We start from the raw sequence: 27,792 nt of genomic DNA, 5'->3' as shown, positions 1-27,792 counted from the left end.
TCTCAGACTTCAGCCTCGAGATTCTATGGCAATTACCCAACTCAACCATCGCAGCACAGAAGGAGCGACAGATGATATGTAAAACAAACGGGTGTTGGCTGTGTTCTAAGAAAATGCCATTTCCAGAACCGGGTGTTGGGTCAGGCCTGGGCCCACGGGCTACAGTTTGCTGACCCCCTGCACAAAATGAACAGCCGCAAGCTTGACCCACACGTACCCCAGGCACATGCCAGGTAACTTCTGTTCCCAAGTCCATGCAAAGGCGTACTGTCTCCCTCTGGGCCCTTCCACTGAGCCACGGGATTACCTGTGTCTCCCTGTTGCCCGAACCTGAATTCTCCCTTCTTCCTTCCATACGACAACCAACTCAGCCAACAGGTACCGTCCGGCGGTTCTGCCTTGAAGACCTCTTCCTCCCACTGGTCTCTCTCCATTCCCGCACGGTCACTGCATCCCTCGTCCTCCTGGGAGCTATGAAGGCGTACCACCGCGGGTGGTCAATACCTATCTGTTCGAGGGCTGAATTCTTCACACTGGTCCACCTCCCTCTTGCTCCCAAATTATTCCACCAGAGCCAGATCACTGTTCAGATCACCTCCTGGATTTTGTCACATCCCTGCATCAGAACCCACCCTAACTGCCAACCTCTTGCTCAATGATGGGCTTCCTCAGCCGTCAGGTTTCCCTTCTAGAAAGCACCATGTGAACTCCACCCTTCACTGGCCCTAGAAACGCCTTGGGACCAACCTGGTTCACATGTTCACAGCGTTCCCTGCCTCTGTTGTCTCCACCTTTTCAGGCTGCCCGCCCCCACCCTCCTGATGCAGAACCCCACGTTCTATGAAGCGCCCCCGACCTGAGGGAAGAGACACACACGTTAGGTTTGCACCCCTCCCTTGGAGCTCACACTCCGCTGATCGTACAGCGCTTCCAGGTTTTACTGCCCACTAACCAACATTTCGGCCATCTTTTCAGTGATTTTCAGTTATGTCACACTAAGGTCACAGACTGTGGTCTGAACGGTGTTGATTTGGGGGCCCTCTGACCTTCTTTGCAGCACAGCGCTCTCCTCAATTTTGGGAAACACACGCATGTGTGCTGAAACAGAAGGGAGCTCTTCTAATCGCTAGGTTGGGGCCCAACATCCATCCGAGAGGTACATGGTGCTAACTTCTCTTTTCTCAGTGCTGCAGAGGGGAATCAGAACCCCTCCCCACGACGGCGCTTTTGTCTTTTTTCTTCCCCCTCACAATTCTGACCATTGCTCTTAACCAGTCTGAGAATTAACGTTGCTAGGTGCTCCCAGATGCAGGGGGATTATAGCTTCTCTTCTTGGGAAGTACTGACCTTTATTCTTTATGTGGCTTTCTGCCTCAAAGTCTGTTTTGTCTGATTCTAAAACTGCCAGACCTGCTTTCTTTTGGTCAGCGTGCACCCTGTATCTCTTCTCATGCCTTTCTTTTCAAGCTTCCCGTGTCGTGCGTTAGGCGAGCTGCTTCTGTATCACGCGAAGCTGGAATCTTATCAAGCAAAACCTGTCTCTTTTACCAGACGCGTTTAATCATCTGATGACTTCACTTCTGCAGCCCACCCTCCGGCATTATTTGCCTGTCGCTTTCTTTCTCCTTCTCCCTCACTCCCCTTCGACCGCCTGCCAGTCCCCATCCTCTCATGGAAACTCATCTGTACGGTGAGCGAAGGGCCGAGAAAGCTCACAAGCCTGGCCTGGAGGTTGTTGTGCGTTGCCTCCCACTCAAGAGTAAGATCACAGGCATTTGGAAAGGAGGAACCCAAATCACGAACGAGATATGGATTTCTGGGTGGGGAAAATGGGCTGAAGGGTGGGGTCTGCTTGAGGGAAAGCCCTCCCTCCCTGCGTCCACTGCTGCATAACGTGGTGATGGCGCTCTGCCCCCCAGGCCGTGGCTGGGGGTGGGTGCAGTGTGCGGGCGTGAGGAACCCCTCCCCCCGGCAGCTCATTCAGCAGGGGGTTTTGTGAGGCTGATAATCTTGAGGCCTGCAGCCCCAGCTCATTCCCACTTGGAGGGTCCTGTGGAGGGTTTATAGAAATCTAAGAGAGCCTTTGGTCAAAGGGAAGGGAGGAGGAGCTGTATTGGGAAGGTTTTTGCTCTACTTTCTTCAGAAATATTTATCAAGATTAGCAGAAAGTACAGGTGATAGAAGAGAGGGCCATCTGAGTTGACATCTTGATGTCCCAGGACTGAATGCCTGGCCTGTTAGCACAGGGCTGGGGGGCAGGGCTGTCACCTGCAGGCCACAGACTTACTGTAAGATGTGTGGTGCCTGTGCCCTGGGAGGAACTGGCCTGTGGACGCTTCCAGGGCCAGCCCCTTGGGGCTGCTCTGCCCCCCTGGCTCCCGCCGACTCTGAAGTTCTCGTGGTCTAAGCAAGGCCAAGATCAACATGCCTATGCAGGGGACACAGAGCCACCGTCCCCTACCCTCCCCCCCCACGCCATGCTAGAAGAGCAGTCTGCAGGGCATTATGACTCACCATTAGCCCTTGATTTTGGTGACATTTCTCACATTATACAGTCCCCCCCCCCCCATCTACCTCTCATTTGGTTTTCACAATAGACATCATGTTAACAGATGACGCTGGTGACTTGCGAGCCTGACAGGCGGGAATGAGAAGCTGAGAACGGGGAAAATTTCGACTTGGAACATGCCAGCCCACACGCACGTCTGGGGCTTCAAGGAGCACACATGTCCCCTAACACGCAGCAGCAGAATTGAAAGACAGGCAAAGACTACACCTAACACACGGGGCCCCGCGTCGGCCGAGGGAATAGCTACATGGAGGTGATGGGGCATAAAGAGGCCTCATGCAGTTTCGGCCTCCGGGGAAGGGGGGGGGCGGGGGTAGGGCTCTGGGAGAAGCGAGTTCCTGACAAGCATGGGGGATAGACACAAGGTTGATCACCGAAGGAGGCAGTGCCATGGCCTCAGGGAGAAAAAAAGGTCGATTTTGCATCAATCAGAAGGCAGTGAAATGAGCTAGATGCGGGGGTCAGAAACCAGCAGCCCCGGGCCATCTCTGTAACGTGAGTTCCATTTCTAAAATAATTGTGTCTTTCAATAGTGCATGTGCTGCCTAGTTGAGATTCACCTCCGTCCTCACCATTCCCAGCTATCTCCACCCAATGACGCTGTCCACCCGTTTTCTTGCCCCTTAGTCTCCTAAATGCACCTGACTTTGCCAGCCTTGGATTGGAAGGCTCCTCCCTGCTCCCCTCCAGCCCGGAGGCTGTAGTATTCATGGTTTTGCAGGCACGGGGAACCGTGTACAGCCCATCTCCATGATGGCTAAAGGATAAGCCCCTTTGTGGTCCCAAGGCTGTAGCCTCATCTAGGCCCTGAGTAATGCCAGGGAGGTAGAAGGGAAGAATAATTTATAAGACGTGGTGATTGTCTATGGAAATGAGGACTCAAGGATAGCAGTGAGTTTGGTTTGGTCAGCCAGGGGCAATGCGGTGCTGGGGAAGCCTGTTTTGCATGAGGGCAGATGGAAGCAATCAGCTGAGTGTGGGGACCCTGAGAAACATCTAAGCAGAGATGTCTGCAAGGTAGCTGGGCCCGGAGGGCTGAGTTCCAGAGAACAATCGAGGCTGAAGACCAATGTTGGCATCACCAGCAAACGGAAAATAAAGTCTCAGGAATGAAGAAGGTTCCCCAGGGGCACTGCACTAAGTGGGGAGAAAGGGTGCCCCAGTGATGGTTCCTGGGCAACAATGACATTTAAGAAGGGGCCACAGGATGAGAAGCCTGCAGGAGAACTGGCCGAGGAACAGGACATGAAAGGGGGAAACCAGGGGAGTGCAATGTCTGGAAAGAGAAGGGGGGGCTTCGAAAGGAGGGAGCCATTGAGAGCATCGGAGCTGGCTTTGTGGTTTTTGTTGTTGTTGTTGTTGTTTTTGGTCCTTAGTCTTTATACATTTAAAGGATTTGGGGGATGCAGGTGATTATATCCATGTTGTGCTTTCTAAGTGGTTACCATTAGACAGCTCGTCGGACAAATGGCATAAACCTCCTTCTTTGATGGAGGTCCTCTCTCAGGTAAGCTTCGCCTGCCCTCGCCCCCACTTCCACCATGGGCTGGGGGTGCCCATCCAGGTGACAAGCATTTCCAGAGCACCACGGGGTGCCGTGCCCCGCTCTAGCAGCAGGTGTAGCTTACCTGGCACTCTCGAAGGTGGCGGACGCCGTCTTTTCTACAGCCCCAAATCCAACGCCGACAGCAAGACCCTCTGAAACAGACATAAAAAACCATGAGGGGCAAGGAGTAACTTTCAAATAAGGTTCATCATCATCACTGTGTCAGGTGAGACTGCATGAGGCTGCCAGGAACAGAAAACCCACATAACAAGAGTTTAAGTGGGGGTTGGCCAACAATGGTCTGGGGGCCAAATCCAGCCCACTGCCTATTTTTGTAGGGCCAGCAAGCTAGGAACGATTTTTACATTTTTAAATAATTGAAAAAAAATCAGAGAAAGAATAATATTTCATGACACATGAAAATTATATAATTTTAGTGTTCACAATAAAGTTTCACTGGCACACCGCCATGCTTATCGGTTGACAAGCTGTCAATGGCTGGTTTTGCACAACATCAGCAGAGATGAGTAGTTGTGACAGAAACCGTATGGCCCAAAGACCTAAAATATTTACTGTCTGGCCCTTTACAGAAAGAGCTTGATGACGGACTTCTGAGCTAAACACGCAGGGTTTTATTAGCTCAAGTGACAAGATATCCAAGACTGATGCAGTAGCCCAATGATGTCTTCGCAGATGCCTGAGGAGCCATCTTGAAATGGTAGACTGTTTCAATCTGCTCTGAGATGGTGTGGCTATAGTCTAGCTTAAGCTTGGGGATGGACAGGATAATTCCCTAGGTCCTTTCCACAGGGACTAGTGAGCCCGCCAAGCTTACTGACACCCTGACTTTGATCACATGTGGTGGAAAATGCTAGTCTACACGTATCTGATGGAGAGGGAAAGATTATGGGGAAAATGGAACTGTCCCAGGGGCGTGGGACAGTTAACAGACCCAAAACGTTAAAATACTTTCTGATATCTATGGGACAGTCTGAAGAACCCTCTGAATCCAGAGTTCAGGAAAGAGGACTACCAATATTGGACAGAATCAAGACCAAGGGCTTGTGGGGCCAGGAGGAACTTTGTGTTGTAAAGAGGGAAGAGGGAAAAATCTACTGAGTGAGAAGGGCTGTCTTCTTTTGGGATTCACTGTCTCTTTGAAAAGCCTCTTTTTGCCCTTTGTGTCCTGTTTAGTTGGGGTGGGCCAAGGATGCTGGGCTTGCAGTGATGACTCTAGAAGGCATCTGGAGACAAAAGGACAGCTCAGACTTGTCCTGAGTTAAGGCCTAAGAGCTCACGTATAATCCAGTCTCTCACCAAGAGACCACAATGGGTCTGGGAGCCCAAAGACCCTGCTAAGGCACAAAGGGCTCTTTGTTTGCCTCACCTTACCCTATTGTGCTCCAGTCTCCTGTGGGGACCTTAGCAGGTGGCTATCGCCACTGGAGGCTGCTGGTTTGGGATTCTGATGCTCCGTCAAATACCTTCCCATATTTCGCATAATGACCAATGACGGGATACAGAATCCTAGGACTTTGGAGGTGGAAGAAACCCCACAGATCATGTGGCATGACTCTTGGGCCACTGTCAAACTCAGAATTTAGGGGTTTGGGAGGGTCTCTTTCCCAAACCAGACAGCATCCTCCCAGCATGCATGGCGCGCACCGTAGCCGACTGCTGAGAAGCCCCTGATTACAGCGCCTCCCACAAGCTCTGGGCTGAAGTGGCCGGCCAAGTCAACCCTGCCAGAGGAACCAGACGTTTCCAAATGGAGCTTTTAAAAATGGATTTATGGGGCGCCTGGGTGGCACAGCGGTTAAGCGTCTGCCTTCGGCTCAGGGCGTGATCCCGGCGTTATGGGATCGAGCCCCACATCAGGCTCCTCTGCTGGGAGCCTGCTTCTTCCTCTCCCACTCCCCCTGCTTGTGTTTCCCCTCTCACTGGCTGTCTCTATCTCGGTCGAATAAATAAATAAAATCTTTTAAAAAAATAAATAAAAATAAAAATGGATTTATTTTTGTTTAATTTTTAAGGCTCCTGATGTAAATTCTTCACAAAGGCTGAGGCTTCATTCAGTAAGTCTTTCCTCTGAGATGACTCCGATGCTAAATTAGGCCTTGTACTCAAGGTCTGAGTGTCTTTGCGGTCTTTCTTTTGAGAAACAGGGGGCCAGTGGCCACGTGTGGGCCAGACACTGGGCTGGAAGCATGAAGTAAAGGTGGGAATCGTCACCTCTGCTCCCACATTGGAAAGGAAAGGTGAGGGGGAGCTGGTCTGAGGTCCAGGTTCTTCGTTCTCCCCGGCCGTGCGTTCCTTTCTGTCTCCCTCAGGAATGTCCTCTGAGGGTGGACAGGAGGCCACAACTCCAGGGAGGGCTTCAGATGCATGTTCACCATTCCCAGATTTGCCTGAGGCCTCTGACAAGATTCCAAAAGAAGGAGTGTCCTAGGTGAGGTCTGGATATTGGCGAGAGCTGGATTTCAGGGTGGGTTGTGAGGGGTATGTCTGGGGGTTCCAGGCATCCTTTCCAGCAGGATGGAGGAAGCCTCTTCTATGCATCTTCTGAATCTCAGCAAGTTGAGGGACATCTGAGATGCCTCCATCTGGCCGGTTCTCCTCCCATCAGAGAGTCCAGTGTTTACAAACCGCCTATTCTCAACTTTGTTTTGTGCCAACACAGCCGAGACCTCAACCCACTCTCAGAGGTAACCGTGGGTCTCCAAGGCAAAGTGCTTCACCAGGGAGCTGTCAAAAGCCAGGGAGAGACTAGGGGGTGTTTTATGATACCAGAGGGCATATCTCTTCCTTTGAAAAAAAATTTCCTTTTCTAAACTATAAACAACAGTTGGTCTGCTCTTTTGTTAAAGATTTTGCTCTAATTAGTCATTTTAATGTAAATGATAGTGCAGCCCAGAGCCACAGGACCTATATTAATTAGCAAACTAAGGCCTTCTTGTTATTTGGCCAAAGTCCCAACATTCTGACTTACATAAATGCCCTCAGTAGCTCTGGGAGGTTGGGCAGGGCAGTACCCAGTTAAGGGAGGAGAAAAAGCATCTGCTCAAAGGGACACAAGCCGCGAGAAGCAGAGCCAGGCCTTGAATCTCAGTAAGCCACTCTCCCCTGCCACCCCCCCCTCCATTTGCTGACCTGCGCTCGTGGCTTTCTCCCAGGGGCGGGTGGCAAGAGCTGGCCTCGGAATCCGTACCTCAAAGAGGTTTGGAGCCAAGTGAATGCATCGTCCCTCTGCCCCCACCCTGTACCTGGGCCAACGGTGAGGGAACCTTCCATGATGAATTGTAAAATGAGCCTGTCCCTCCTCTCGGCTCTGCCCTAGGGGAGGCGACATAGCCCCCCAGCCCCCAAAGCACAGGCTGCCATGGGAGGGGGCCAAAGCAGTTTTCCCCTCCAGGGGAAGGAGAGGCAATGGGGAAGGGGACGCAGTGACTACCTTGTCTGGAGGTAGAATAATACCCGGGAGAGAAACTAATGAGAGACCAAGACAAATTACCCACGTGGAAAGAACATAAATAAGAGAATTAAGGCGGCTACTTCAGATCAACAGATGGTAGAAAGAACCCGCTGGGTGGAAAAGGAGCGGAGGAAAAAATTGCCGACTGGAGCTCACACCCCAGGTGTTCCACCAAAGTGCAAATTAGGAAGGTAATTAAGACAAGAAACCAAAGTGACTGGAATATTATCAGTAAGCCATTGCCTCTTTTCACAGCTACTGCTATTAACTTGGGTGCAAAGACAGAGAAGATAAACGCCAGGCTCGTAGATGGGCGTCTGGTGGAGGCAGGGTGAGGCGGAGTCCCGAGGACCCGCCGCAGAACAGGCTCTTAAGCCCAGCCCGCCCCCTCCACTCTTCTGCGGGGACAGGGCGGCGGGGGTGTCTGCTTCTGTGGCTCCCCACCCCCCTGAATCTCCATCTCTCCTTGTCACCCACTGGGGAAGAGAACAACGAGACGATGGCTCAAGTCCTCGTATATTGTTCAAGGTTCTTAGAATCATGAAAGGATAATGAGGCTTTGCGGACAGGATGTTGTGCTCAGAGCGGCGTTCTCACTATTGACATCGTGTTGTTGTTGTAAGAGGCTGGCCTGCGCATTGCCAGACGCTGAGCGCCATCCCTGGCCTCTCCCCACTGGATGCTGGCAAGGCCTCCTCCCCGCGAGCTGTGCTAATCAAAAATGTCTCCAGGCTCTGCCCTACATCCCCCGGGGAACAATCATACCCATTTGAGAACCACCGGCCTCCCATCAAGAGGTACTTCTCATCAGTTTCAAACTATTCCAGAACACTCCAAGTGTTTAAGTAGGTGGTAGGAAAGTGAACAGTTAAAAACGAGTGTCTTGGTCCGTTTGGGCTGCCATCCCAAAAATACCATAAACGGGGTGGCGGATAGGTCACGTGGATCTATTTCTCATGGTTCTGGAGGCTGGGAAGCACGAGACCAGGATGCTGGCAGACGGGGCCTCTGGTGAGAGCGTGCTTCCTGGTTCACAGACGTGTCCTCACACGGTCAAAGGGACAGGGACCTGTCTTCAGCCTCTGCAGTAAGACACTCATCCCTGAGCTCCACCCTCGTGACCTAAGCACCTCCTGATACCATCGCATTGGGGTTTAGGAATTCCATGTATGAATTTTGGGGGTATACAAACATTCAGACCACAGCAGCCAATATTTCCATTTTCCATCGTGGGCTAGCCATTTCTTTGCTTTTAAGGTCATGGCGGAGACGGGGGTGGGGGTGGGGGGAAGATCCCCGGTCTTCTGTGCAGGAGACCTTGCCAGCCTCCAAAAAGTGACATCTGTGACATTTCAGCGCTGCCTGACATTCAGGGCTGTCTGGTCTCGTGGGGGATGCGAGGGAACGCCAGGACAGGGTACAGAGAAATGCGGTGTCTGGTTCCGCAGAGCTGCCGTGGGGACACCCTTCCTCTCCCTGCCTGGTTGTACCACGTTCTGCACGTGGGCACGGCTGTCACGGGGTCTCAGCGAGAGAGACGCTCCTGAAACACAACCCAGGTGTCCGGGGAGCTCAGGCCAGGGCTGAAGACAGTGGGGGGCTCATTTCCCTGCCCTGGGCTCTGCGACTGTCCCACCGCAGCTCCTAATCACGTGCCTCTTGGGTGGCTTTCATGCTGGGGGCTGCTACCGGGCTCACCGTGAACTGAAACCTCAGTGTGTTCACTGATGCGCTGCCGGGAAGCCACAGTTTTCCATCTGGCCTCCGTGCGGGGGCCACGGGGTCTCCCGGGTACGCGCCACTCAGCACTCCAGCTGGGTCGCTGGTAGAAGTGCTCATGCCATCATTTCTAGATGGCACAGCTGTCTAGAGAAGGTAGCACAATGGCCAGCAGGAAATGAGGGGTGCGGTGATGACTTTTTCTCCTTGACTTACAAAGTATGAAAAGTAAGACAGGGGCTCACATCCTGTGAGGGCTTAATATTAAACACAGCTGCAGGGGAGCCCGGTTGGCTCAGTCAGTGGAACGTGCTGACTCCTGCTCTCAGGGTTGTGAGTTCGAGCCCCGTGTTGGTATAGAGATTACTTAAAAATAATATCTTAAAAAACCAACCAACAGACAAACAACATAGCTGCCACCAACACCACCACCACCAATCCCAAAGGTGGAGCAATGATGTGAAATAGGATGACTTACTTGTTCTCACCTTCGCCGAGGACAGAACAAGAGGAAGATGCCTCTCAAATTGCAGCCGGAGGGATGCGGGCAAGGGGGAGAAACTACCTTGAGGGAGGAAGGTTTTGAAACGTCTACCTCATTGAAGGGACGTTGAGAACATCCCTCCCCAGGAGAAGAGGGGTGTTTGCAGCTGCTGAGCTGCTCCCCAGGCTGGGATGACTGCGGATGCTGAGAGCAGGCCGGGCTGAAAGGAATGGGGAGGTTGGTCTCGTCAAGATGACCCTTCTGGCCAGATGAGGCTTCAATATTAAATATGGGCTCAGTCCTAGGAGCAAGGCTGAGCAGCCACTTGGCACGTTCATGAGCTACTTACTGAAAGATAGACGGGCACCTGGGTGGCTCAGTCGGTTAAGCGTCTGACTCTTGGTTTCAGCTCAGGTTGTGATCTCAGGGTCCTGGGATCGAGCCCCGTGTCAGGGTCTGTGCTCAGTGGGGAGTCAGCTTGATGGTTCTCTCTCTCCCTCTGCCCCTCTCCCTGCTTACGTGTGCTCTCTCTCTCTCAAAAATAAATAAATCTTTAAACAAATATAGAGATATAACCATCTGGAGCATCTGCGGCTGGAGGGGACCATGTGGGCAATGGGGGCCGGGAGAAGGGGGCGTGCCCACCCCCGGTGGCATCAGGAGTCTCCAGGGGTGCTGGGTGACCTCAGTTCTGATTCCTCCCCACTCTTGCCCATTTGGGCACTGTCGCTGGGCTGGGAGAGGGGCAGTGTCCATCATACTACAGGAGGGGTTTCCTGGCCGTAAGGGCCTGCTTTTGGCTGTCAGGAGGGCTGACCCATCTGGCGTAGACACACCTGCTATCTTTATTTCTACACTGAACCCTCAGCTTGGCTGAGCCTTCTGGGGAGACTGGCCCACAATATGCGGATTCCCCCAGTTGGCCCGTCTTTGGCCACAGCCAGATTTCCAGCAGGAAGGAAAACCAGGAAGGTGGGATCTCTCGTCATAGTACACGTTTATGAAACACAATGTTGGTACAACTAGCTAGGTATTGCCACGGAATCCCTGTGGAGTCTGGCAACCGCCTATGAAGGATAAAAATGATCTACTTAGTGTCATTTTTTCTGAAGAAGTAGTTTGATACACTTTCTAACATGGAGTACTAACCCTGCTATCTGTATTGGGTAAAGTCAAGTGCTGGGAAAGACAAGAAACACAGATGTTCCAGAAGAGCTACATTTAACTCACATTCCTATCAATGTCAACAGTCATGTCTTAAGAGTTTATTAAGAGATCTTGATAATTGAAGATACTCCAACATGGATCACCCTCTAATTAAAATAAGCACTCTCTAATTAATGCTTGCAAGTGTGCTCTTTTGGCATAATCTACTGTCTCCAGTGAAGGATCCAAAGAAATTGCTGTCCTGTGACCCCTGCCACCTCCCACCCCAGCAGACAGCAGAGAAAGAGGCGTCTCCTCGTCGGTAGGAATGAGGACAGACAACACAGCCACATCTTTAAACAGCAAGTGAAGGCATCTTGTTTAATACCCACATCCAAGAATCAATTTCAATTTGCTTCAGTTTTCAGCAACTAGACAAAGATCAGATCCCCGTGCTCCCGTGGAGAAAAAGGGAGGGAATGCCTTTGCTGCTGGTACAGATAATACTGAGCTATTCCACCCACAAGCCCTGCTTCATGCCCAGACTGAGGCTTCTAGCCGGCTTCCTTTACCGTGCACTCCTGCGGCCACATCAGACATTGCCCTCCAGCCAGAGGATTAACTTGCAGGCCCAGGGCCATGCCAGGTGTGGTAGAGGGGTCAGACCAGGTGCGGAAGGGGGTCAGATCAGGTGCGGTAGGGGGTCAGACCAGGTGCGGTAGGGGGTCAGATCAGGTGCAGTCGAGGGGCCAGAGAGTACTGTGGTCTCTGCTTTCAGCCTCTGCCCAACCACCTGGTCCCTGAGCTTCCTCTCCCCACTTCCAAAGGTCCTGGCATGCAGGGAAGCACCTGGTTGCTCCGATCTGACAAATTCACACTATTTAAGTGCATAAAGTTCTGTTCTGTAATTTACCCATGAATCCTTTTGGGGGTTTGGGAAGCCCTGAAAACCTGAGAAGCCCTATAGCCACAAAGACGTGGCACGATGGATACTAGGCAGTCAAGAGCGTGGCTGGCGTTGAACGGTTTTCCAGCATTTCCTGGATAAGCACATCCCGCACAAGCATATCCTCCGATGAGCAGGCTTATCTGAAGCTGGGGCTGCAGTTCTGCTAAGTGCTGCCTGACAACCCCAGTCACTGAGGAGGCCCCCAGCACCACGCTGCACTCCCTCCCCCCAACTCCCAGTTTGGGAAAACTACCCACAGGTGGGACAGAGTCACAGGAGAGAGAGGGGAAAGCATGGCCAAAGCCACCGCAGGGCACCGGCCTTGTCTCAAAAGTCCACAAACCCCTGGAAGGAAGTCATAGCAGGAACTCAGCCCGAGAACCCGCCTCCCCAGAAGCGTCTGCAGTAGACAGCGCGCACACATATACACACAGCTAACAGCCCAGCGTCTCGCGGCTTCTCCCCAAAAAAGATAGGGGATTCCTGGGGTCAGGCAAAACCAAGGGAGCAGGGAGCCGGCTGTTTCCCCGCAGCACGCTGCGGTCACCCCTCCTGACTCCCTGGGATTTACCTGCCCCGAGGATCTCGCCACCCTAGGGAGGCAGGCAGTAGCTGACCCCTGCTAGCTCTCCCCGGGTTCTGCAGGAAGAGTCTCTGCAGCCTCGGTCCCCGCAGGGCGGAGCTGCCTTGCTAAAGGGACGGGCAGCCTGGGGCCGCCTGCCTCGGAAGCACAGTTATGCACTGGTGCACCTGCATGCGCTCTGTCCTGCAGGCCGTGCACATGGGGTATGGCGAGCTCTCGGACGCGCTTGAATGCGGGACCCTTGGAGGTGCACGGGGGGCTGACTCCTGGTTTCGTAACTCACGTGGACTGGAGGGCCTAAAGAAATTGGGAGGGAAGAACTTTTTTAACCCCCTCGAAGGACTTATGAACGAAATGAGACCCTGGCAGCTCTTTCAGGAAGATGAATAACTAAAGCAGAGGTTCGTTTATCACTCCCCACACCTGACTCCCAGCACAGTATTTCTAAAAGCCAGGCAAGCAGTGATTTTCGGACCACACTGCTGTGCTTTGCTCTGCCGATGGCAGGGCGTGTAATACAATGCCGGTATGAAGGCAGGGGCGGTATTTTTCTTAAAGGGAGCAGAAGCATTTCACAAGAATGTTAACAGAGGAGGAAAATAACTGCCTGCCTTCTCCATCCCAGTTCTGCCATCGCCATGTGCCCAAGGGTGGCTTGCGGGCTCCTCAGGGTGGGCCCCAGGCGGTCACGGCCATTACGTGTGAACCCATCCTCCTGGCCAGGGCTGACCGGGCACTTGGTCAACGGGGCCCAGTCAGGGCTGGGATTTTTCTGCAGAGCAAGGGAAGAAGAGGGCCAGGCAGACGCAGGACGGAAAGGTCAGGAGCTGTCATCATCCTTACTTTGCGTCTCGTAGAAGAAGCTGGTGTACAGAAGGAGCCGGCGTAGCCCGCATGTGAAGAGAGGCAGTGACAGGTAAAGCAAACTGGACTCTGGAAGTGTCTGTGTCTATTTTTCATTTATCCCTGAGGCCTGGAGCCTGGCTGCACCTCTGTCCTTTCTGGGGGTATGTAAGATACATCAACATCCTTTCAATACCCCACTATATTCCCAAAACTGTCTGAGCTCTCGCGCTGCAACTTGCAACCAAAAGACTCAATAATTTAGCCAAAGCCTGCCCTAGGTACTCTATGTTGATTATCTAAATTGGTCTAATTTAACCCTAATTCAATTGCAAAATTGATATTGTCATTGTATCTTTCAGAGAGGTAAACCAGGGTTCCGAGTGGTCAAGCAACACACCCAAAGTCACACAGCCCTTAAGAAGTTCAGCCTACGCGTTCCTTCTTTTTCATAGCGTGCCACATTGACTCCTTTGTTTAGTTGACCATCATGCCTCCTCTCCTGCTTAGCACTCAAAGGACTGAGAATGGTGGTAATGCCAACAAGAGCACCCATGGGGGCACCATATTTAATTTGGTCTTTTCAACAGTCCCACGAGATGGGTACTGCTCTTAGTCCTTTTAGAGACGTGGGAACTGGTATCTATAGCCCAGGCTCCACGTTCTCCCCCTTGTCCATACAGCCTTCCATGACTCCCGGTGGAATTCTCCTTAGCACTATCACTACCTCAGCTGCTACTATCTCTGTATATTCCAACATCCTTTTACTTTTCCTAAGACTCAAAATGTTTCATTTTATATTCTTACTTTGAACCTAAAAAATGGTTAAGTTACGCTACTCGCTACTTTGTAACCAAAGCAATACACCTACACATGGAAGAAAACATCATGTTCAGCAAAGTCTAAAGTAATAAATTTCTCCATGTCCACGCCCCATCCCTGGTTCCACGCCTAAGAGGCAATGCCCTTTTTTAAGTTCTAGCTTTTCCTTCTCCAGTGGGTCCCACTGTAACTTTACATAGCTTTGACTATTACTACATTTGTTTCTTTAATGTATCACAATCTTGATTTAGTCCGCGGACAGCACTGTTACTTCCTACTCCGTTGAGCCTTGTCAAAGTGGAAGAATTCAGTGTACTTTCTTCCCACCTCTGCTCTCTTCCCACCTCTACTCTATGAAAGCTATCCCATTTGGTACTTGTCCTGCAGTCTATCTCATCTAAGGTGTACTCCCAGGTCAGTTCAAAAAATGTCAAAACAAATAAAAATGGAGTTTATGATAGTGGGGTGCTAACAAACATTCTTTACAAGTCAGGTTGCCATCGGAAGAGAAGGAAAGATACTCCTAAGGCCTCTTTCCATTTGAAGAAAATGGTCCCAGGGATCAAGGCCCACTGGGTTCTTTCTTGATTCTTTCTGGTGTTCTTCTTATCTTCTAGATATTAGAAACCTTCTCTTTCCCTTTCTTCCTTTCTTTCTCTCTTTCTTTCTTAAATCATTTCTCCTCTGCCCCTCCCCCAACTCACACTAGCTCACTCTCTTAAATAAAATCTTTAAAAAAAAATAGGAGAAATCACATAGTTTTTGTGATGCCACCTTTCTCAGATGACACGTGTTCCTTCTTTGTTTCGTAACGGGGCCTCCTTGAGCCCGTGAGATGAATGGTGATAAATTTCGGAGTCCTTGCATGTATAAAAATAATTTTGATTTTCCTCTGCTCGGCCTGATAGAAAATTCTAGGTCCCAAATGACCTCTCCTCAACATCGAGGGCATTGTTCCATTGTCTTCCAGTATCGAGTGCTGCTGCTGGGAAGTCTGATGTTAATTTAATTATCAGTTCCTGGTAGTTAAACTACTTTTTCTCTCTTAAATGTTTTCGTTTTTTTTTCTTTCTTCTTTCCTTTTTTTTTTTTTAAGTTTTAAAATCTCACCAAGATCTGTCTGACGGGGAGGTCTTTCTTCATTCATACTCAGCTTTAGGTGGGCCCTCTAAATCTGCAAGGTTGTGCATTCTCTTTATCTTAAATATTTCTCAGCATCTCTACTCATATTTTACATCTTGGACTTCGTGTCTGTGAACTGGAGGATTGCTTTCTACTTAACGTCCCTCTGATGACCAGCTTGGCCCTTCATCCAGAATGTTCTTATCAGTCTATCCATTTAACTTAAAAAACAAAAACAAAAACAAAGAAACTTTGTGGTAATCCCAGACAGGGATGCAGTGATGGTGTAAGCAGATATGATTCACACCCAAAGGGGTCCAACAATGGTGTGAGCACGTGTGAGCTCACACCCACAGGGATTCAGCAATGCTGTGAGCAGGTATGAGCTCACACCTACAGGGGTCCAACCAGGGTGTGAGTAGGTGTGACTCACACCCACAGGGATTCAGCAATGTTGTGAGCAGTTATGAGCTCATACCCACATAGGTCCAACAATGGTGTGAGCAGGTGTGACTCACACCCATAGGAGTGCAGCGATGGTATGAGTGACAGGGAGCCTGTGTAGATGTGTGTGCACACGCAGACAAATTCACACACATGCGTTAACGGGAATAGACTGGAGAGATGGCTTCAATGCATGGAAACAAAAACGTGCATCAGTTGTCTGAATGCTAAGACCCTGGCCCCCTTGCACAAAGCCCACCCTGTATCCACACAATACCCTGATGGGAGGCAGACTCAGTGCTGATCTCTCGGGTTGGGAAAACCAAGCTCAGGACTGCACGCAAACAGTAGCCCTGAGGGAGGAGAAAGATCTGGGACGGGGGAGGGGGCAGAAGGTAGGGGAACTGGTTTCGAGTAGCTGCTGGGGTCACAGATGAGAAATGAGCAAGGTCGGGGGAATCTGTCTGAAAACAAGTTCAAGGAAATCTTTGCAAGCAATGTGTTAATAGAGTCATATGAAAGTCAGATCACAAAGGGGTGAAGGATGAGGAAGCAGGGCATGGACTCTGGACTCTGTGCCAGAGAAGCAAGAAGGAAGCTTAGCTTGAGTTGCTCAGGATGAAGCAACGGAGTCTTTAAAATGAGTACGTGCAAGCAGGCACAGCCCGTGAGCAGGGGAGCTGGGAGAACCGCCCCGGGTCTCCTGGCACACCAGCACCGGGTCGGTGACAGCGGCTGCGCGACGTACCGCCCAGCAGAGCCGCAGTAGAGATGATCTCATAAATCACGGTGAAACATTTGGCCCATTTAAGGTCCAGTGTAAATGTCAAAAACTAATAAAATATGTAACTCAGCTAGCAAGGTGCGCAAAGCCTGGGGCCTTCTTTTAATTAATGTCGGATTCGATTCAAGACACTCCCGAGAGAGATCTGCAGGCACTAGGAGAACCCCCCTGACCAGCTTCATCATGAGGCCCCACACACAGGCTGTCCTCCTCAGTCACGCCGCGGAGGATCTGCTCTTGTGCCTGGCGTGTGAAACCCTGGGTTTTTTATGAGGGAGATCCAAAACAGATGTGGGCGCTCCCCGAGCAGCAGGGAGCTGAGAGTTAGCTGATGGCAGACGGTGGCCAAAGACACTGTTAGTGATCTTCCGCCAAAAGAACAAAAAATAGATTATTAAAAATCTGGTTCACAAATCTCTAAAACAAACAAACAGGAGTGTCGAGCAAGAGAAACCAGCATGGATGCATGAACAATTCGCGTCACGCGAAGTACAAAACTCTTAGATGGAAATGTGACTGGGAGAGGAGGGGAATGCGAAGGGTAAAAATGTATCGTGCATTTGGATATCATCATCGCTCTTGGCTCTCACAATACCCTACGAACAAGATAAAATAATGCATCACAGTGCGGGTAACTGCGTTCACGACTGGCCAACAGACTATACTCAGTGTGTGTCAGTTCACGAATTCGTGCAGCCCTGCAGGGAGAGCTAAGCCACACGGCTCGGCTGTTGCTACTGTCCGTCCAGTGTGAACATCAACAGCTCCGGTGGGGACGCTGAGAACGCTGTACCCTCAACAGACACGTGATAGAGAAATCGTGAAGGGTGGACAATGAGCGAGAACATTTAGCTCAGATACGGCATCGAAGAGAAGCAAGTGTAGCATTGCAAACTTAGGTATAAAGAACGGGCCAAGAGAAGACGGGGGTGGCCAGCTCTTGGCTCCGTACACGGAGGTGGCCCCTGGTGATCAGAATTATCGGTACAGATCCATGTGCCCTGGGAATCGGGGTTTCCATACCAGAAATGTGCTGGCAGAGTCAGAAAACAGAACCTCAGGGGCGTCACATTTGATATTGCGACAGAAAGTTCAGGTCTCCCCCAACCCTACACCTGTATTACTCTGAAACTTCCCGTGGCGGCTGAAGTAGGGGGAAGGCCACAGGCCCCTTCTCCGCAGGCTGTGCTAGATCCGCAGGGGAGTCAGCTTGGTTGACAAGGAGATTCACGGGCTTAAAATGCCAAATGCCTTTAGGTGGCGTGTGTCCTCTCTGGTCCTTGAACGAGCCACCACTCCCTAAACGCTTACGTCTGGCCCAGTCTCGGATTTATTTACCTGCCCAACGTCCACAGGCTTTTCCTTCTGCAGCGTTGCTTTGGATGGGCCTTTAAGGTTATGTCCAGTAGGGGCCCTATTTTCAAATCAGCTGGCTCTGCCTACGATTCTAGTCCGCAGTCTGGCTCACCTACAACCCACAGAGAATGAGTGGTCTAGGATAGCATTTCCCCAAGTGAATTCTGAGGGGGTGCAAGGTCTGGTGCATGTTTACAAACATTTCATGGAAGTGCCTGTCAAACATATTTGACCCTAAATACATATCCATATATATATATCACATATATGCACACATATGTCCATGTACGGCGATGTATATCTATACATACACGTGTAGGTGTATATGTCCATATGCATATATCTCTGTGTGTGCACACATATGTATTGATGCATATCAGTGTGTGGCTATGGAAGCAGACGTCTAATCGGTATACACGTTTTGTGAATCTCCCACGGAAGTACGGAGTATGCAACTGTCCAAATGGCTTTGGCCATGGAATCCTTTTCTGCTCTTTTCTTCGCAGATCCCAGGATAGATGGATTTTGTGGGGTCTATTTTAGCATATGCTGTTTAGGAAAACAATCTCCATTCTGTGCAGAGTGTGTCAAACGAAGGTGTCTGAGCTGGTCGCTTCCTCCTGTTTGTCAAGTCGAGCCCCGGGCTGTAAGCCAGACACGCAGCTTCGGTTCCCATGTGGGACACGGAGTTGTCCTGCGGCCATTCAGTGGCTCCATCTCTAAGCCCAGCCACCTATCGCCCACACACCAGCCTCTCAGTAGTGCTGAGTGTGAAAATGGGGCTGATTTGGCATAAACGTGGCCCCCTGTTGGAAACTATTTTAAAAATGCCTTGAGATGTCAGTGGGGTTGACGGGATCACTGCATGGGGCAGCCTTTCATTTCGACTGAGATGGGATATTCATGAGCCAGGAAGCCGGCAACACAGCCCCCACCCCACGGCCACGCCAGAACTGGCTCTGCAGGCAACTCCAATCAGTGATCTCCCTCTGCGGCTGTCAACTCACGCCACCCCCTGTGCCACGGGGTGTCTTCACAATCTTCCCCCCACCTCTCCACCAGCAAAACCCCCAGGATATAATCTTCTGGCAACTGTTCAACTTACTTGACTATTCCTTCTGCCTGAATCTCCTACAACGGCCACGACGGCCCCTTTGTCACACAGCTGTCCTATCAATGCCGTCACGTCATCTGTTCCCCAGTACTCACTCCTGACCTAGTCTATGACACAATACGAACTGTAGCGTGCACGCCCCTGGTATAGTCAACCAAGTGAAGCAAAATAAAACATATTAACCGAGCTCTACCCCAGGCCTCCCAACTTTTCTGCTGAAGAGCTGGAACACCATGCCGAACCTCAGGAGTCATGAAAGGGGATGGTGATGTCTGTTGAGCACTATTTTTAAGTCACTTTATTTCGCATTTTCAGACATAATCCTTCCAATGACCATGGGGTGGAGATACATATGATCAATGTCTGCATTTTAAAGGCCAGAAAGCAGAGAGGGTAAGTAACTTACTCCCAGTCATAGAAGACTTTCCACTCATGTCTGTGTAGCCCCAACCATCTGCTCATCTTCACTTGTCTAACCTCCAAGTGTGGGTTTGGTCCAGAATTCGCAGCCATCGCCATTCATCCCCAGGGAAAAGGAATACTGTGTGCTGGCTGATTGCAAGGTCCTTACAAGCACAGTGCTGTGCTCAGATCACAGGCACTGAAGGGCAAGGACAGAGCAAGAGGAAGACAACACCCCACTATTTCCACAGTGAGGAGGGGAGAGTACAGGGAATTCGCTGTGAATCAAGGACCAGAGCTCCATTCTGGGGCAAATTATGGGTAGATTTGGATGGCAGATGTAAAGCCAGCCTTAGGAGAGTCTGGCATATTCCAGAGATAACGAGTTGGCAAAGCCTGGCCTTCTGATTAGGACCCCGGGATCTATGGAGGTGCTGTTGCCAGGATTCCCCCAAAGGAGTAGGTATGCACTGCCATGACCTTGTTCCCTCAGACCCACTGTCTCCTTCCCACTATCTGTACGCAAACACAACCCCCTTCATCCACGACAGACAGAAAGCCAGAATGCCCAGGAAGCTCCGGCCTCGCTCGTGTCCCACTGGTGATCCCTCGTGCCCATTACTGCTCACTGTGGCTCTTCTGACTTTTAGGGTCCAGCTAGATTGCTGGCTTGGCTGGGATGAGGAAACAAGCCTTGACTCTAGCTGAGACACTTTTGGTCTTTCTAGGGGTTCTCTCCATAGGCTGTGGCTTTCAGCAAGCTGCCGTGGGGTGGAGGTGGGGACAGTCAGACCTGGATCTCAGGGAGAGAATTCTCTAAGACCCATCCCACCCACAACCTTAAAGGCACAGCAGACTCTCCTGGGACAGGAGTCTAGGGTTGTGCACTGTGAAAAGGCTTTCGATGGGAGTTAGATTCTCTTCCATGAACCCTGCCCTTCCGTCTCTTTCCTTACCTCTGAAGGAAAACCGACGTCCTAGATGCACGTTTTCCAAACCGCATTCTATGGAACACCAGGTACAATTTAAAAAGATATAATAGTCAAATATTGGGTTGAATCCTACGAAATGACTGCTACTTAAGCATTGCCTTTTTTTTTTAAACTATAAAATAGCAATTTCATCTAGTCCAACCTAATGAGTCTGAAAACCTTGAATATTCTTCTCTCGAAGATTCAGAATCTGTGTAACATTTTAAAGGCTGGAATAATTCCCCACCAAGTCAAAGGTAGAGAAACCTGCACGGTTTTGTTTCCCAAACGCATTTGACAAGGGAACCCTTTTATTGGGTGGCACCTGCTACATCTTGCAGAACCTGTGCTCTGTGGGACTCGTTTGGGGAAATACTGCCTGGGAGAATCAAAAATAATTAAGATGTTTCTGAGCCTTTTGCAAACCTGCCCTCGTCACTATCACATCACTTTTATTTGAATGAAAGGAAATTCACTCATCCATGTCTTACGTGCTCACTCTGCACTAGTGTCTGCTCAGAACTGGGGACGTGCGGGAACAGGAGTGTTCTCTCAAGGGAACAGCCAGCATGGCTCGGAAGAGTCAGTAAGGGCTGCATGGAGTTGTGAGTTTTGAGCTGGGGTTTGGTGGATTTTTCCAGGACAGAACTGATGGCCAGGGCCCAGTGCAGCGAGGCAGACCCCGTTCACCTGCTCATGCCTTGGTGCATTCTCAGAGCCCACCCGCCAGAGCCTCGAGGCTGCCAGGCAGCGTGACGATGCATTGCTTGCTCCCATCGCCCTTGCCCGGCTACCCCGGTAAAGGTCTGTTCAATTTCACGTGGATTCAGCACCTCATCTCCTTCCGGTGTGATACTCTTGTGCCATATGCTCCCAAGTTAGAGTCCAGTGGGGGCTCCGGGGGCACTAGCCACAGCCCCCGTTGCCCTCTGTCTTCTTGTCTTTCTCGGAGCGCATGCAGTTATCTGGCTCAGGCAGCTCCGTGGGGCAGAGTGAGGGGCTGGCAGGACGGCTGACCTTAAGGGGACCCCAAGTAGGGTCTCGGAAACTGTGGCTCACAGAAAGCAGACCGGTCAGGGGAGGGGTGCACTGCTCTGCCCCCTTTGGTTTTCAAACCCTGGACCTTCATAGCCAGGAAGCTATGGTGGAAACAAAGGCAAAGCTCTTCTGTACTTGCCCCGGGCAAAGGGAGATTTCTATAGCTGGGTGCGATGTTCCCTCACTTTCCCTTGGTTCATGCATAACCATAACGAAGTGGACGCCCGTGGTGGGTAACCACAGGAGTGGTTATGGGCACTGCATCATTAGGGGGGATGACAGCTTGCCAGCCCACCTGTGCCCTTTCAATGCCCCTCCGTCCCCCCCCAGGTAGCCCCACGATCTATCTTGTGCAATAAGAAGAGCCTAAGTGGCACTACCAACGAGGCAGCTCATGGGTAGCTGGGGCTGGCCGGGGTGAGAAGGGGACGGGGCGCAGACATAAGCTCAGGGGACCCTGGAGGGGACGTTACCAGACTCCGGTGCTCCCAGCCCAAGAGTTTGGGTCGGATCCTGCATCCAGTGGGAGCTGCATTACATGTGTGCAATTTGTAGCCCAGAAATAGGAGAGAAAAATGAGTAACAGCGGGGGTGGGAGCAGAGGTTCGGGTACAAAGTTCCGCAGCCCTGCCACAAAGGGTCATCTGTCCAGTGAGGGTGGAATCAGGTCAGGCTGGCTGGGGTACGCACTGCTGGCACGCAGGGAACTGTGCCCAGGAGCTCTGGGGAGCTGGGCCAGCCAGGGCTGGGGAGCTTTCCTTTCAAATAAAATCACAATAAAAAGCAATACTGCCCTGCAGCCACAAACTTTTAAAAGCAGGTCAACCACAAGCTGGCTAGTTTTTAATCTCGTAATGACATATTTGTCAGTTTTATCTTTATCTCTGTGTTCTAAGTTTCTCCCCAAGGAGAGATTTTTTTCCCCCCTCCATCCTGCAAAGGACAGTCTGACTCAGAACTTGACCCAGTGCTGGCTGCAAGATAATGGAAAATTTTTCATCCACCGCAAGCGCCCAGACACCCCTCCAGCTACCAGCCCATCCGGGATCCTCCACCGCTGACGGCTAGAGGGTGGGTGGGGATCACCACGCTGCTCGGAGCAACTCTCGGCAGAAGAGGCCACGAGGCCCGATGGCGAAAGTGGGACATACGCTGAAGAATGAGGATAATGCCAAGTGGGCTCAGATCACTCACCAGCTGAGTGTTCTTCAGTGACTCACTTTTTATCGAAGGCCCCAGTGACCTCAGCACTAGACTGGGGGGTGGGGAGTGGCAGCACCTACCCCCCAAGGTTGGAGCAAGGATGCACAGAGACAGGAGGTGTATGCAAGGTTTGCAACTATGAAGCAGTATGCGATACAGGCCGCTACCTCCATCCCTTGCTCAGCTGCACTAAAGATGGAAAGACAATTATTGCCGAAGGAACCCTGGCCCAAAGGGGGTCTAATCATAGCCCTATTCGTCACTGGATGGAAGAAACCTTAGGGATTCAGTCATTTCAAACATGTCTTCTGGGAAAATGTCTTGTTTTCCAGTCCTTGAAACTTTTGGTTTTCATGGATTCACTTTTCTTCTAGAAAGAGGGGTAAAGAAGCCACACGTTCTTTTATCTTCTTGTAGACCAAGGGTCAAGGAAGGCACCGCAGCCTGCATCCACCCCAGACAGGCGCCTGGTTTTGTCACCTGTGGATGGGGCGAAGGGGCTCCTCCGTTACCCTCGCTGTCTGACGGTGAAGACGGGCTGATCAGTATGTCAGCAATGCCCATGCATCATAGATTCAAGGCCATGGCGGGCTCAGTCCTTTGTCTCCAAGCTCTCAAGGATGGACTCAAGTAGGCTAATGTGTGTGCCGTGGAGGTAGCTGGGCACACGGGGATGTCACAACTACTCCTTCTATAGTTATCCCCGTCTCCAAACGCTTCCCTGACAGTCTGCTGGTGCAGGGCTCCCCCTTCAGTGCTGAACAGCTGGAAGCCAATGGAATCTTTTCACTTATTATTGAGGTGATATTCACAGAACATAAAAGTCACTATTTTAGGGGTGCCTGGGTGATGCAGCCGGTTAAGTGGCCAACTCTTGGTTTCGGCTCAGGTCATGATCTCGGGGTTGTGAGATCGAGCCCTTCGTCGGGCTCCGCGCTCAGCACAGAGTCTGCATGAGATTCTCTCTGCCCCTCCCCCCTCAAATAAATAAATCTTAAAAAAAAAAAAAAAGAAAGAAAAGTCATCATTTTAAAGCATACACTTCAGTAGCATTTAGTACACTCACAATGTTTTATGACCGCTACCTCTCTCTGGTTCCAAAACATTTTCCTTGCTCCCAAACCCAAAGAGAACCAGTCACTCCCTATTCTCCCCCTTCACCCCAGCCCGACAACAGCCAGTCCACTTTCTGTATCTGTGGATATTTCATACAAATGGGATCACACAAGATGGGACCAGCTGTGTCTGGCTTCTTTCGCGGAGCAGAACACTCCTGAGGCTCACCCATCTGGCAGCATTCAGCCATGTTTCACTCCTTTTTACGGCTGAGCCATATTCCTCTACGTGGCAAACCACGTTTTGCTTATCCACTCATCCACTGATGGACATTTGGCTTCTTTCCCACCTTTTGGTTATTGTGAATAGTGCTGCTGTGAACACTCGGGTGCAAGAGTTTCTTTGATTACCTGTTTTCAATTCTTTGGGGTATATTCTTAGGAGTGGAACTGCTGGGTCAATGGCATCTTTGGAAAACCGAAATCAACATCACTCTCCTCTACTTTGAACCCTCCAACGGTTCCCCCTGCACTTAGGGGGAAGTGAAAATGGTAATCCGCACATCTGGCCTTGTCCATCTTAACCCCATGTTCTCTCTGTTTTCCAGCGACCCGGACTTTGCAAGGAGTCTTGCTTCCTCCAACAGCCTTTGGGCCGTTGCTCCCTTTGGCTGTGTCTCTCCCTCTCCCCATTTGTATTTCAGATTTCAGTTTTCATGTAACTTCCTCAGAGAAGCCTTCCCCACCCCCCAACTAGCTCAGGCACAGCCAGTATGTGGCCCCACAGCACCTTGTGCTTGTCCCTCACCACAGTGTGAATTGCATGTTGATTGCAAGTGCTTCTTTTGTTGACTGGCTCAGGAAGTATTTATTTAGCATCTACACTGGGCTGGAGTCTGCTCTAGGTGCTTGAGGAACGTCAATTAATAAAACACGTCCCACCCGTTAGGGGTCTGCTTTTTTTGTAGAGGAGGAAGAGAAGACCAGATTAACAAAGAGATAGAATATAAGGTCAGGTAATGAGTGTCATAAACAACCCAGGGCTGGGAAGAGTATTCCACGGGGAGATATTTTCAGTGGGATCACCCCGGAGCCTCACAGATGAGGTGGCTTTGATAAACACCCGTCACCCCCACTGGACCATGAGCTCTGGGTAAGGGGTCCCTGTGTCTGTTTCATGCATCATCATGCAAATCTCCAGCACCAAGGTGAATCCTGGCACATTAACAGGATAAGTGGATAAATGAAATGGCACTGCCCTCAAGGAGCCCTAGCAAACTCTGTCCCCGTGGCCACCTCTGGGCGCACAGGGTAGCCTGAGGGAACCCCAGAGTCAGAAAGCAGTCTCCCAGCCCTGAGCCAAGGAGCTTTCCTGTTCCCACCACCAGACCTACCCTCCATTCTCTGTGCCTCTTCTCGCCTCTCTAATGCCAGCATATGGCAGAGTCACTCGAGCAGCTGGTTCCCAGCCAGCCTCTGAGAGATGACCAGGTGAAAGCTTGCAGGGCTGCTGCTTGGCCTTCTAGATCAAACTTCTCCACTGCCCCCTCTCTCCCCTCCACCCTTCCCCATTTGCCACCCTCCCTAAGTGGCCTGGAGCTCACGCTATTAGCCACTGGCTCTGACTCAGAAGAGCACCTGCACACTAGGCAGTGAGACCCCAGAGCCCATGATAGTCAACCACCCTTTGGTCTGCACAGTGCGCATCTTTCCAGCGTGTCTCTCATCTATGACAACAACAGAGCAGAGGTTCACAACCTTTAAAAACCCATTAGTTACATACACTGGAATAGTACTGAGACACCTGCTACAACATGGAAGAACCTTAAAAAGATTATACTAAGTGAAATAAGCCAGTCACAAAAGAACAGACATTGTCAGATTCTAAGTATACGAGCACCTGGAGTAGCCAAATTCATAGAGATGGAAAATAGAGCAGTGGTTGCTAGGGACAGGGCAGGAGGAGGGGATGGGGAGTTATTGTCTAATGGGTGCAGTTTCGGTTTGGGAAAACGGAAAAATTCTGGAGACGGGTGGCGGTGAAGGTTTCACAGTAATGTGAATGAACTTAAAGCCACGGAACTATAGACTTAAAATGGCTAAAGTGGCCAATTTTATGTTATATATATTTTATCACCATTAAAAAATACATGGTGCAGAGAAAAAAAAACCATGCATGACCTCGTACATGTAAAACTTGCACCATATGTAGCAAATTTTGAAATAAATCAATTCCTTGGTAAACCACCAAGGAAATACGAAAAGAGACCTCCTTTATTGCCATATATCGCTCCTAACCCTTGATCTTTGTGGAGCATTACTTTATAGATAAGCTACGCTGGTGATGAAAATCACAGGCACACTGGGGAAGGGGCTCTGTTCCTAATGCCTTGGTAATCGCCAACAGCAATGGAGTACGGTTCCCACCCTGACATGTGGTTGAATAAATCACTCAGCAAGCTCATTAGGAAGTCAGGATACCAGTCTAGATACTCAGATTTCTAGGTAAATCATCCTTCCACTAAACTATAATGACCCTCATGGTGCTTGAGATTGTGGACCAGGAGCCAGAAAACCAAGGGTGAATTCTAAGATGTGGCAATTAGATGCGTCATTCTGGCTCCTAGCCTCAGTTTCCTTATCAGCCAAAGGGTTGTGGCCAACATTTTCAGTGTTTTCCTAGGATACCAATTCTCCTCGGAAGCAGTTAGTGCTAGCTGTCTTTCTTTCTTTCTTTCTTTCTTTCTTTCTTTCTCTCTCTCTCTCTCTCTCTCTCTCTCCTTCCTCCCTTCTTCCCTCCCTCCCTCCATCCCTCCCTCCCTCCCTCTCTCCCTTCCTTCCTCCCTCCCTCCCTCCCTCCCTTCCTTCCTGGATTTATTTATTTTAGAGAGAAAGCGAGTGAGAGCATGAGTGGGAGAGGGGGGAAGAATCTCAAGCAGACTCTGCACTAAGCGTGAAGCCCAATGCAGGACTTGATCCCACAGCTCTGAGACCACAATCTGAGCCTAAATCAAGAGTCGGATGCTTAACTGACCTAGCCACCCAGGAACCTCACTAGCTGTCCTTCGATCGGAATTCAGCACTAGAGATGCCGGACAGTGCCTTGCAACCAATCCACAATAACCACTTGTCTTACCTCTAACTACCCCTGCCCACGCCTAGGCCAGGCTCAGTCTCTTGGTTCTTTCCTGAGGAAGCCTCAGCAAACACACCCACAGTCCTGTCTACCAATTACAGCTGAGCAGTAGAAACTGAAGAGGTGGAGAAAGAAAACCAGAGACAATCACTTCCATGTCTTCAAGAGCTTACAGCCTGTCCCACTGACCATCTGCGGTAGCCATGAAAATGCGTCCTTCAGATCTCCTGCTGTGGGGAGCACAGTGACCGGTGGCCCCAGCTGCTGCTTTTCAGAACACATCACCACATCCCCACACCCCTCCCAGCTGCTCCCAGCCAGCGACTGAATGTGGGGTGACCAGTACAGGACGTGGGGCTTTTCTTAGAGGACTCCCGTGGCTGGAGGACCTGTCCCTACGTTGTCCTGGCTGAGACATCCTTGGAAGTGTGCCACAGGTGGAAATTCTTCCTTCCTCATCTCCTTGCACAGGTGTCAAACCTTTACCACAGGCTGAAGGCTCTCCCTATCACCTTCCGCTCCCTTCCCTCTATCCTTACAGCTATGTCCCCCAACAGATCTCTTGCACATCCAGCCCTTCTTGGCACCCGCTCCTCGAAGGACCTGAGCTGACAGACCATCACACTGGCCAAAAGAGAGGGAAACGCCTGATAAATCCTGCACAGAGCAATACACACACTCGCAATGATCAGTATGTGTTTGGAAGAACAGCAAAAATTTGTCTTAAATGTTTTCCAGAACTCAACAGTTTAACGTCTATGTTACCCATTCAATAAATGCGTAGTAAGCCCCCGCTGACGGCAAGCGTGTGAGCACCCTCCACTTCCAAGGCAGGCTGGCATTCTCACCCATATTTTTCACATGAGCAAACCGTAAAGGATTACTATAAATGTACAATCCGGTGATAATTAATGATGATAAAAATAACAGTCCACGTCATTTAGCTTTTACTCTATGCCAGGCATTGTCCTATACTTTTTATGAGTTGCTCATTAAAACAATAACAGCAACAACAAAAACAACAACCCTGAAAA

At 50.6% G+C, this 27,792-nt stretch overlaps 1 protein-coding gene across 8 annotated transcripts in view; it reads right to left on the bottom strand.

The window, feature by feature from the left end:
* SLC39A11 (solute carrier family 39 member 11) overlaps nucleotides 1-27,792 on the bottom strand; it is a 582,750-nt gene that overhangs the window by 238,087 nt on the left and 316,871 nt on the right. For all 8 annotated transcript variants that reach the window (XR_005837336.1, XM_008693699.2, XM_008693696.2 and 5 more), the window contains one exon: nucleotides 4,198-4,267. Coding sequence is in view for 7 of the 8 variants with exons in the window: in XM_008693699.2 (XP_008691921.1) it covers nucleotides 4,198-4,267 (70 nt within the window). In the remaining variant the exon portion in view is untranslated. The remainder of the gene's footprint in view (nucleotides 1-4,197; nucleotides 4,268-27,792) is intronic.

Source organism: Ursus maritimus, unplaced genomic scaffold (genome assembly GCF_017311325.1).
Source record: "Ursus maritimus isolate PB19 unplaced genomic scaffold, ASM1731132v1 scaffold_24, whole genome shotgun sequence".
Classification (NCBI taxonomy): domain Eukaryota; kingdom Metazoa; phylum Chordata; class Mammalia; order Carnivora; family Ursidae; genus Ursus; species Ursus maritimus.
The sequence above is the reverse complement of the archived record's forward strand: the minus strand, read 5'-3'. Positions and strand labels throughout refer to the sequence as shown.